At 38.2% G+C, this 12,780-nt stretch overlaps 1 protein-coding gene across 1 annotated transcript in view; it reads left to right on the top strand.

The window, feature by feature from the left end:
- Nucleotides 1-12,780, top strand: part of REEP3 (receptor accessory protein 3) — a 97,780-nt gene that overhangs the window by 25,505 nt on the left and 59,495 nt on the right. Inside the window, exon 2 of the mRNA XM_072425138.1 lies at nt 5,102-5,174. Coding sequence (XP_072281239.1) covers nt 5,102-5,174 — 73 coding nt within the window. The remainder of the gene's footprint in view (nt 1-5,101; nt 5,175-12,780) is intronic.

The following is a 12,780-nucleotide window of genomic DNA, read 5'->3' as shown; positions in this document are numbered from 1 at the left end:
ACCCCCCCCACCCCCATTGCTTATCAGCCTTCCCCCTTAAGAACACACAGACACCTGCTTAAGATTAAAATGGCTGGCAAGCAGCTGTTTATTTTAGCAAAGATAAATATCTTTAATAACTATAAATACCAATAATATAACTTTATTAAATAACATATATTTAACATAAACAAACATATAAATAACCAAAATTATCACAATATTACAATAATAACATAACACTAATATTTTCAGATTTGCTAACATATAAAAACTTTCCTTAATACTTATAAATACCTTTAAACCAAAACCCCTTATTTATACACTGTGCCCTATTGCACTATTTCCAACTTTAACTCCAGTTTTTTAACCACAAGGCTGCAGGTCTAGGAAAGGTAAAGTCCGCTCCACCAAATGTAATTTACTATTTTGAACCACACTGGCCCCTAGCCGCCCAGCACTGCCTCAGGGGCCCCACCATAACACCATTATTGGGCACCCTACCACTGGGTTGCCCTTCCAAAATGACCATTAGGACTCTTACCCCCCTATCCCCAGCCGCCATACGTCCTAACCATAAATAAAGGGAGGGTGCGTGGGAAATTTTTCTTGCCACAAAAAACTGTCCCTCACTTCAGATGGACCCACTACTTAACCCCTCCACTCGCCTCCCTCCTCACTTCCGACCCAACCCCTAACTACTCACTTCTTTCTCTCCTCCACTTACACTTAACCCTTACCACACTTGCTGGGGGCAGCCTTGGCACTCCTGTCATGATGCCCCTATGCCTAGTCCCCTGCTCTGGGCCTCCCTTTTGCTGACTTCCCTCTATCATATTTTAAACCTTCCCTTCTATTAACAATAAATCAGTTAGGACAACTATCTGAGAAGTTTAGGGAGCATTGTGTAGATATCCTGGTCTAAAGGCCAGATCCATGTTTGCACAATTGCTACATCATTTTTGTACTATAATAGTTTGCAAGCAAAATTGTTCATCTTCCAGATCGTGATTTATTAGCCCTTTCTCTAGGGCCCATTTTTTGTCCATACTTTATATATAGATGGCTTTTTGTCCTGGAAAACTCAGTTGTTGGAGTATATGATTAGGTCTTTGGCAATAACAATGATTATTAATTATACAAAATACATGGAAAAAACTGCAATCACCATTTCCTAATATTTCAAAATGTTATTTAGGTTTTTAAATCAGCACAAATACATTTTTTGGAAAAAGAATGATCTTTTAAATTCAGTTCTGTTTTTTTTTATTTCCTTTTTTTCCCATTTCCCATTCCCCCATGCAATTGAAACCTTGACAAACAGAAAGCCTGGAGTCTGGCCAACTTCATGCTCTGTGCTGTGAATTACTATCTGTTGTTGCAGTATACTGTTCTTCGGGTTGCCAAAGCAACAGCAGAAAAAAGAATTAAGGGCTGGGTGGACCTCCTTTTCTAAACCACTAGAGAGGAAAAGAAAATCTAGCTACAGGGGTATAAAGCACACGTGGTATCAGTGTGGTCAGACACAATTAGGAAGTCGGGTGTATTTACAAACTGTGCATACGTTTCTGATAGCAGATAATTATGTGTTTTTACATTTTTATTTTTCTATTGACTTTTGCTTGGACTGTTTCCCAAACTGCAACCTCGTTGTTCTGTCTACACTGAAAATAAAAGCCTTGCACTGCAGCACAACAAAAAGGTTTAGCTGTTTCCATTGTACAGCATTAATACACAAAATCCTAGTAGTTTTTGTTTAGGTTTTGGTGCGGTTGATTGTAGGGGCATATAGCGGAGGAGAACCAGCCAACAAAAGCGGATCTTCCTCTTTAAATACAGAGCCTATGCTGATTGTATTTGTACCGCATAGCTAGTACTAATAGCTAGTACTAATAGCTAGTCGTATGAATAGGACATTACTTATTGTACAACAGAAAATATATGTATATAATGATGCCGGATAGTATCAACTAATGTTTAGAGATGTATGTATGTGACTCAGTTATACTTCATTTGGTTACGTTAAATGGAAGTTTTTTTTTGCACAGAACTTATCTTACATAAGCTAGCCATACTCAGTATTGTCAAACTGTAAGATGAAAGTGTTGAATCCACCAAAAATTCATAAATACAATTCTATTTAACATCAGTGTTAAATAAAGTGGGCAGAATGTCAACTAAAAATTGATTGGGTTTCTTTTTTGTCAATTGGTTAACCCATTGTATTAAAAATGAAACCAATTTTGTTGTTACAATCAATATTTTTGAGAGATTTTACCCATTTGGAACAAACATATAGTTTGCAGTTGTTGCTTTAGTTTATTAAGGATAAAAGATACAAAACATAGGGGACAGATAGACCTGGCTTTTGTTATCTGTATAGGATATATTTATTTAAACTTTAGGTCAGGATCAGTAATGGGTTGCCGTGACTATAGTATATATTGTTTTTTCATGCATAGCATAGGTGGTGGGTTATACAGCACACTTTATTTTTTATTTACTTATGTACTATGAAATGATAAAAATGTAGTTAGTCATTTCATCTACCCCTCTCAAAGCCTGTAAAACAATTTAATATGATTTACAGTACACCCATCTGTAGGGGCATTAATGTTTTTGAGACTGGGAGTGGAGGACTTACACAGACAAGGTTATAAGTGAAGAGACACCAGTGCATGCTGAAAAGGTCAAAAAGCTAATATAACAAAGTATTTATTTCTCACGCCTCTATTAAAGTCCACAGAAATGGTGAACAGCACATTCAATGTGTTATTTTTGCAATTACTTTATGGCATTTTAGTAAAAATTCTCATATTGTGTTCCAGTCTGACAAAAAAAACCTTCCTATTTGGTTGTTCTAATTAAAAATAAAAAAACCCTGATGTATGATGTTGCTTAGAAGCTTCTATAAATGAGATATTGTTATATAATGTGTATATATATTGTATGATGTATATATATATATATATTGTATATATAATGTGTTTATAACAATAGTCCTAAAAAAAGGTTTCACTGTATCTACTATCAATTGGTTTAGTAATATCCGGTATCACCGCATGTTCTTTTTGCAAAAGTATTCTCATCTCTTCATGGAAGGTAATCTATGTTCATTACATTAGTTCATACATCGTATGTCGGCATGTGAATTATCCGATAAGTTCCACATCACACTAACCTCCTGGTACCTAACCCTCATATCATGAGTTGCATGCAGCCCTTTATTGAGTGGCCCTTGGGCCCCTATAGCCATTAATCTGTAGTTTCCCTATCTGGGTCCTCAAGCTAGTGAAGAAACAAATTCTTTGTTTAAAACTGAACTGTTTGGTTTTCTTCCCACACACCACTCTTTTCTCTTTATGTTTTTTTCCTTTATATCATCCTCTTGCTGAGGGGATGTTGCTCAGGGGCCTAAAATGATACACCTTCAAATAATATATCAAGAAAATTGAGCACCACAGGCCTAACCTGCCCAGTAGTATTGTTGTCACATTTTACTCACTGGCCCAGATGAACACTGAAAAGTCTCTGACTGCCTCTCAGGTGTCAGAACAAGATTCCGTTCCTTCTCACTCTCTAGACACCAGTATTAATATCACATTAAGATAAATCTGAATTATTGCAAAAAAAAATCTGCTTTTTTATTGTACCATAGCGCATTACCATGAAGAACAATCATAAATGTGTTAGCCTTGAGTCATTTATAAAAGTGACGCTCTAGAAACCAATTCCCTGCACATTTCTGTAAGAACACGCTGTCAGGGTTTTTTAAGGTTAGGCTGCAATGGAAGAATGCTACATTAATTGCTGTGTGCGGCAGAGAAGCTGAAAGCAGGGCATTTTACTGCCAGACATGGCTAAGCAAGACCAGCCATAAATCTCACAGTGCGGAACATAATAAATTAGATTCAGCTGAAACCAGCTTCTAGATTTAAAAAAAGTTGCTTTTTTCTAGTTGGTATAAAAATCCATGCACAACTATTGTCTGACTACAGTAAGATGTTCGGCTAGCATTCTCAATAATGATTTACAGTGCTTTGTAGTACATTTGCGGCGTAGCTTTTGTTTCATGTGTGTTACTACATGTTGAATCCTTATGTGCTGAATAAAATTCAGAGCACTGAAAAAGCAAAGTTTACGATTCAGATTATAGCCATTTCCTTCCTTCCTGCTCTGGCACGTCTGGTGGTGGCCCAAAGGGTGACTGTGACTGTTCCTTCTCCTTTTCGATGCTTTATGGAGATCCATATAATAAAGCACTGGAATAGAGAAAAAAAAACATCAGATAGGCCTGTATTTTCTTTCAGAGCGGCTCTGTTAATAGGAAACGCACAGTATAAAATAATATTAATAAAAAAGCCTATATTGCAATACTTACTTTCAATCTAGAGTTGTCTAGTATGACAAGATGACAAGCGATGATGTCGCAGATGACAAGCGATGAAACCCATACCCTGTCTGTTATTCTCATCCTCTAAGTTATATCTTCATCCTGTGTGTTTATTTCAGGATCTAGATGTCTCTCACTGCTAATCAGGATAGATATGATGAGTCTTGGAGAGCTTTAATAAATCACAAGAAAAATTCCTTGTCTCATACATTGGGCCGTTATGTCCCGGTGACCTTCCCTTGACCAAAGCAAAGATAAAATTTTGGTTTTAGGTACTTTAAAGCAGAACTAAACCCTGTGATACTCACCTCTATCACTGGGCTCTCTCTTCCTTTTTTTATTCTTTGGACATCTTGATTGACCTGGCCGCATTCATTGAGTGCCGGGAACTGCGGGGGAAACTGAGATGTGCCATGCATCCTTGCAAGCAAGCTGCGCATGTGATTTTAGACAGCTTCACAAAGTGAAACTTTAGTATCACTTTAAGAAGTTGTACTTCTGGGTACAATTCGGGAGAGATGTTGTCAAATCACACATGAATGTGTCCTGGGGTATGGGGTATTGTTGTAGCATCATGTACAGGCATTATGCATACCACTTCAAATAACCCAACCAAATGTTACTTAGGGATGATTTATTAGCCATGATATTATTATTGTTTATGGAATTATTCTTGGTATGCTTCTTGGTATTATTATTCTCATTGCTATTTTTTTCTTAATCCTTTAGGCTGCTGTTTGGTATGCTCTACCCAGCATATAACTCCTACAAGGCTGTGAAGACGAAAAATGTGAAAGAATACGTAAGTAGAAGATCAGCCAATAATGCTTGACTTTTTTTAAATTTTCTTTTGAACTAAAAAAGTTAACAAGGGTCCTAGCAGAAGCATGGTAATGCCTATGGGCAATATTTTCCAAGAATTGAAACCTAATGCAAATTTTTAGCTTTTCCAAGATTAATTATGTGGTCATTAATGTCCCATGTTCCGTATGGATGTTAAAAGATCACTTGATTGAATCATTCTGATTGTGGAACAATCTCTTCACCTGCACAAGATGCTGGAAACACTTTGTAATCAGATTTGTATTTAATGTGTTGGAAACATCACTGTTGGGCATACAAGCAGCAATTATGTTCGAGTGCTCATTTGCTTAGTAAAGATCATGCAAATAGTGGGGGTTTTGCTGGCAACTGGTGACTTTTACTAGTCAAATGCAACATTATCAGCTGCAGTTGTTAGCACTTTGCTTTGCTTCTCATTACTGTAGTTGTTCTTAGTTGTAAAGTCTGTTGTTATAATCAGTTTGACCAGAAAATGACCATTACAAATCGGCTATAGAAGACATAAATGTTTTTAATTAACCCTATAAAGCCAAACTCCTGGCTGAGCTTAACTCCTCCCTACAGATCAGACTGGAGGGAAAAACGATGACATCACTTCCTAAAAAAGGAGAATAAAAAATGAATTTCTAATTTGTACAGTGGACCAGTATATCAAGAAATTGAGAATTTCATTATCAAAGACTAATACACTAATGTGGTGAATGTGATTTTACAGACACTACAGTAGTGCTCTTTTCCAATCCTAACTTTTTGATTGGACAGTGAAAGAGAAGCATCTCAATAATGAGGTCACCTCAGCTTGTCCTGCTCTTTCTTTCTAAAATAATGTTTCTAGTCAAAAACATTTTAATTCTACACTCCTGATTGGCTTCCAGTTTTGCCTCTCCATCAGCCAATGTGAGTGTGGCTACTAAGAGGCTGATACTAAGTCAAACATATATGTTTACAAATGTTTTTAATGGTGTTACCGCTTTGCCAGAACTGCATTTAAGCAGAACTAAGTTAAAAAATAATGTTCTTTATTGCAGAGAGGACAGGCAGTATCCCTTCTGCATTAAATGAACTTATCAGCCTGGTCGCATTGTTTAACTTAACTTACCTCCTAGTGTGGGATCTTTGGCCATCTGGATTGGCCAAGGCGAAATGATGCAATTCCTGCATGTGCACACATGAGATCATTTATTCCTGGCAGCAAACTTTGCCGGGATTGTAGAAAAGATTTCGAGCAGATAAAAAAGTTTGTGTTATTGGAGAAGGGACGTCCCCTGTCCCTTCTGCAATAAAAAACCTGCCTGCCATTTTTTTTTTATTTTTTACATTTTGTTCTTTCATTTTGATCTTTTAAAAAGAGTTGAAGGTTTTCTGGTCTAGCAGGGAACATTGGGGTTAATGTCTATATAATATATATACTGACTCTTGGACTTGTCACCATTGCTCTGAATAACTCTGCACACAGAATTCCCAAGGACAAGGAAGCCAGATGGTCTTGCTTTTGCATGTGAAGCTTGTGGCAGCATGAACATTCATACAAGAAAATATCTTCTTGCCAAAAAAAATTGAGAAAAACTCCCTCTCTGTCCTCGGAGTTATAATTTTAGCTACGAATTGCTTTCCATATCCCATGTGTGTCTGTGTTTTGGCAGCACATTTGTTGGGTCTGAGGAAAACCGGCTGTAGGATTATGAAGACTTCAGAAATGTGGGCTTTTATCGCAATTGTAGAGGGAAATGTTTGGAGTTTGTACTTTGTTTGTTTTGACTATATCAATTTGTTTTTTTAAATCTTCTTTATGTAGAAAATAAATCTTAGTTTCATGTTTGTTTGGATTGTAGTTGGACTGTTCTAAAACATGCTTGCTTTGAGAAGTGTCTTCCAATCATTTATTCCATTCTTCTCTCCAGATGTGAGCAGGAATGCTGGGATTTGTAGCTCTATTGCAAACAATGTTCATACTAGCATGTCCGTTTTAGCCTTGTTTTATCTTTTTACTTGTAATAAGATCCACTTTCTACATGTTTTTCCCTGTATTTTTCAGAAGCCAGATCTAGGCAACCAAGACAGCTTTTGTGTTCAAGTTTGTTAGCAGAAGCACTATCATCATTATGATGGTATTTCTTATACCCCATGAGAAATGACACATATATCATTGGTGTTCAAATGAATGGGGGCCAAAGGATGCATTTGTATCTATGTGTGCATATATATATATTTATATCTTAGAGTTTAATAATCCTTTTACTGCAACAATCATACAAAAAAATGGTGTACCAAAGCCATCTAACTCCATGCAGGTAGGCACAGGACCAGCTGCTACTTAGGGAATACCCAGAATGGTATACACAGAGCGGCTGAGTCCCCTGCACCCATGCAGCCCTTGTGGAATAATTATAAAGCCTACACAATGGCCACAATGGCTGTGTAGAACTAGAAGGTAATAAAACATGACCTATAGTAATGCCCTAGGTGTGCACTCTCCATTTGTAAAAATGAGAATATTACAGAGCGCTTACAGACCAAATTTCCCCTTCTGTCAAGATAGATGAATATATATTATTTTTCAATAAAAGCAACTCTTCTTTTTTCAGGATATCTATAAACAAGGCTTCCTCTGTGCCCTGACTCGCTCCCTCTCAGGGATTCAGTTTGATCCTTGGTGGAAGATGAAGAATTGTAGCTCAGCAGCACTATAGATGTTTCCAGTAAATAATTCATAGAACTTGCGTCTTGGAAAAAGTCCAGAGGACATAGGAAGCCACCAGGGCTCACATTCCTGGAGACAAATAGCATGAGAGGACACAACAGGGAAATTTCACGTCCACACAGAAAGCTGAGAAGGAAAGAGACTTAATTTACATATAAATAGTTTCAGAATCCAGGTCAGAAGTATGTAGCCGCTGCTCTGATTGATGAGGTCTCCAGCTGTCCATATGATAAGTTTATATGTGCAGCTGAGACTTGATTACTACAATGCAATCACAGCACTAATCTCTGTAATGTGGGCCCTGCAAAATACTTTATGGAGCATTTTTGCTGTCTTAAGGTTGATATGTAAAAACACGCTGAATAATTTAGTTATCAACTGAACCATATAAGGGAACGATAATGCTGTCTGTTCAATTTTGAGGTTAAGCAAATACATGTCAAACTGTTGCTTTCTATAGGTTCCCCTATATGTTCAGAGTACTGAGTCCCCCCTTCCAAAAAACAAACCTTATGGCTTTGTTTCTCAGTTTGAAACTTTGAACATGGTTCATTAAAATTAGGGTCACTGCTTATGTCTTCTGTGTGTTGGAGCTCACAGGGCTGGAAGACAAAAGCAATTTTTGAAAAAAGATACAGAGAATGCTAAATATTTATAAGCAGCAGAAAATATTAAATATTTTAACATTTTCTATCAAAATAACATCAGGTTCAAAACAGCTTTGGGACTGAGAGATCCTGTGCAGCTCCCTGTGGATGGCACCTTTCCCGAGGCTGGTCCCATGCTGGCACATTGACAGCCGGCAGCTAGGAGCAGTACTGGTAGAACAACTTGTAGCCCCAAGGTAGCGGTTCACTGGCTTGAGGAAGCAGTAACCGAACCTCAACCCGATGGCCAGTCTGAACACTTAACCATTATGTATTCTTTTGAAAATTAGAATATCTCCCCCTCCATTGTATGGATCACTAAAGCTGTCATACCCAAAAACTGTTGGTAGTGCAGATAGTGGCTGACTGCTGCATGACAATGCATACTGCTATCACATTAGCCCAATCACCCTATTTCTCTGCTTCTATGTTGGGATGGGAAATGTTGGGGAGGTTAGTTAAATTTGTTTACTTACTTTTTTTTTTTTTTTTTAACAATCCACTTAGCCAATGGAGGTTGCCTGAGAGAACACAAGATATAAGAGGGGGTGCTGAGAAGTTCCTGGCTTTGCCCAGAAAGAAGAGAGCCAGAGTTATGAAATAACACATTTATTTAACTTTTTCCCCCCTGAGACTGATGCACTTGGTACAGCGTAGTTGCAGTTTTGCTGCAAACCAGCTCTCAGCAGCATCTTTGACGTCAGAAATGTCCTCAAAACGTTGCCCCTTCAGGTGTTTCTTCAAATTCGGGGAGATATAATAGTCCGAAGGGGCCGGGTCAGGTGAGTAGGGGGGATGGTGGACCAATTGGAAACCCATGGTGCTCAATTTGGCAGCCACAACGTTGGACGTGTGAGCAGGTGTCTTGCAAAAAAAGGATCCCTTTGGTGAACTTTCCACGGCATTTCGTCCTAATTGCCTCCTTCAGCTGGTCCAGGAGGTTAGCATAATATTGTTCGGTGATACTAGAGCCCTGAGGTAGGTAGCCCACCAACAAAATACCATCTTTGTCCCAGAAAACGGGCGCCATGTATTTTTGGCTGATTTCTGGGTTCAGAATGTTTTTGTCCTTGGGGACCCGCTGTGGCGCCATTCCTTTGACTGTTCCTTGGTTTCAGGATCATAGATGTAGAGCCAGGTTTCATCCTCAGTCACTAACCTAGCCAAAAAGTTCTGTGCAGCTTCAAAATGGGTCAAAACGGCTTTGGATGTTTCAACTCCTTCCTTCTTCTGATCACTATTCAAACATTTCGGCACCCACTTCACTGAAAGTTGGGGGGCCCACTGCATGGCTTATCTTCAATAGTGAAATGCCCAGTCTTGAAACAAGATATCCAGGTTTTGACAGTGCTGTAGGAAGGATACTTCTCTCCCAGTGTTTGTGACATCTCAGTGTGAATGTCTTTGCTGACTTTCCCTGGAGAAACAAAAACTTCATGACGGCCCGTAACTCCATCGACGTGAAACTTGCTTGTGCCTCTGCCATCACAGCTTCTCACTAAAAGAAAAACAATTTTAAGAATTGCAAAGACCTGATATTTGCACAGTTACATACTAAGATATTAGGCTGTCATATGCCCCCACACCCATTTTTCTATTTCATGTGGAAGGGGGCAAATCCAGGAACTTCTTAGCACCCCCTCTTAATAATGCATGGGGTAGGTAATATAGTGTTGAAGCCCTTCTTCATAGGAATTTAATACAGAATTATTTCCATGTATGCTATTGTAGCAGTATTAGCAAGCTAGGTAAGGGACAGAACGAATAATTCAGATGACAGCATGTGAGGCCTCCAAAGCAAAACATTTACAGATTCTGGTGTCTGAGAGAAATGTTTTACCACTGGTGGTTTCCTTCTGCAAACATTGTTGACTGTCTGAGTGATCCACTAAGTTTAATACTTTTTAAGCCAAAGACACAGAACTAGCTGAGCACAAGGAACGTTAAAAGATTGAAAATTGGCATGTTTGCCAAAAATGTTCAAACACAAGACCTCAGAAATTTTAAGACTGTTTTGCTTGTGATTGACTTCCATTTAGAAATGGCTTAGCTGTTCTTGACTGGTTTTTGCAGTTAGAGATTTGAGTGGCCAGTTTCTCATTTTCACCTGTTATATACAACATCCATTAGAAGCCAGTGAACCAGAAGGGCTCCTAATAAAGGAAAGGATATATGTGAGATATGGGAGATAAAAAATGAAACACGTTATCAGTGTGAAAATAGTAAAATTGGGCTTTTACAGTCTTTCCAATGATAGTTGGACATTTTTGGGATAAATACAAGGAACTCTATTGGTTCCCATTAGCTATGATTGTTTTGTACAATGCGACGTTGTATTTTGTGTTCTGTATTGTGTTGTAGTATAGAGGAGTGAATTTGTCTTCACGAGAATGGCAGCCCCTGACTTAATGGGGCAGCTCATCTGATGAATGTAAGCGTTGCCTTACCATAGCACACGGCTTCTTCTGTGCTTTGTCTACTCCGCAGCTGATATATCCGGCTCTCTCTATGCATTTGCAGTAGGCAGAAGCGTGTGGCCCATTGAGGAGATGCTATTGTCTGCTTACTGTAAATTGATTTTTTCGTCTCTGAGAGAAATGGACGAATGAGAATGCCGTTGGAACATCTCTCCATGGAGACTGGATATTTTTTTCTTTTTTGATAAAATTACATTTTGCTAGGATACGGAAGCTAGGCTGATGCATCGCTTACTGGGTTACCATGGAAACTAGCGTAAATGAAGCTTGATGGTGGGGTGAAAATCAGCTTTTCCGCTAGTGTTAGCTCCTAGCCTTGAAATAATCAATCATGTTTAAAGCGGCACATACAAAAGAGGAACAATTTAGAAAAATATTATTTTTCACTTGTATAATCGGATTTATATTTCTTTAATGCAGTTAGCCCAGTTTACCAAGTAGAGCTTTGTGTACATTGTTGAAGTTATATGTAGCCTTTCTTACATTTTAAGGCTCTTCACTGGAGGAACTAATCAAAGCATCAAGTCAGGTTACAATTTTAAGTTAGGGTACATGTAGCCGTGCAATATGGACTTGTAATTGTGCAGCGGGAAGAGACCTCCTATACCTCTGCCCATAGGGTGCTTTTAATGTGCATGGGTGCTATACCTGATTGTTGGACTCAGCCCCTTTTAGCCGGGCGCACCACCCATCACTTTTCAGTAACCAGCCGGCTGTTTTTTGGTGGTTACTAAGTAGTTGGGTCATAATACAGGGGCTACCACCCACCTACAATTTCTTCCCACCGGGCTTCTGGGTTAAATACTGGCTGGACTAAACACAATGCAGGTGGACAGGACCAACCTGCAGGGTTCAAAGAAAGGCAGAATAATAGAAACTAGGTTCCAGTTGTGTTACTAAATTCACCCACTGAAAAGCACCCTTTGATATTTACTTGAGGGTATCTGCTAACATATATATATATGCCTTAATCAAAGGTAGTAATGATGACACAAAAAAACACATTATACTACAGTGTTACGCTTTTTGTGTGTCAATTTAGAATGCAAAAACTTGTTTTGTAAAAAATAAACTTGTTAATGCAGACCCTTACTATTTTTTCACATCAGTAGTTCTGCTGGTCAGATGATGAAAGACTGGGGGGGGGACTAAAATGAAAGTAAAACTGAATTCATTGCAAAATTAAATTGGAAATAAAAGTAAAGAAATGTACTTGCTGCGGTAAATAAAATTGTCAGTAACTGTACCTAAATTCCCTGTCTTGGTTGTACAAAAACAGCAAAATTTCACTAGTATGATTTGTCATTTTTATACAGAAGAATTATATTTGAACTTTAAATCCTTCTGTAACTGTGCCGCAGTGTCAGATTTTTTAAATTGCTGTGTGCAGTGGTTCTTTTGATATATTAAGGCCAGAATCGCACTATTGTGTCTCGGAAATGTGCGCTTGGTTAGCAAACTGCAGGGTCAGTAATTGTAAATAGAACCACAATGCACTAAGGTAACATAACTGCTCTGCAACACCACAACATACTATTGTACAGGAAAAAGGTCAGGTTAGGTTTTATTGTGCTCGTAGAACATTCAAAATGCGCTGCCTTAACGCAAAATACATTATATTCATGTTTTGATGAGCTATAAAAATGTAAGGCTGGTTAAAAATGGATGTTACATGTAATTTACTTATGGGCTGTATTTTATCTTTTTTTGTATTTACAAACAAGCACACAAGGATCAGAC

This window comes from Pyxicephalus adspersus, chromosome 10 (genome assembly GCF_032062135.1).
Source record: "Pyxicephalus adspersus chromosome 10, UCB_Pads_2.0, whole genome shotgun sequence".
In the NCBI taxonomy this organism is placed as follows: domain Eukaryota; kingdom Metazoa; phylum Chordata; class Amphibia; order Anura; family Pyxicephalidae; genus Pyxicephalus; species Pyxicephalus adspersus.
The sequence above is the reverse complement of the archived record's forward strand: the minus strand, read 5'-3'. Positions and strand labels throughout refer to the sequence as shown.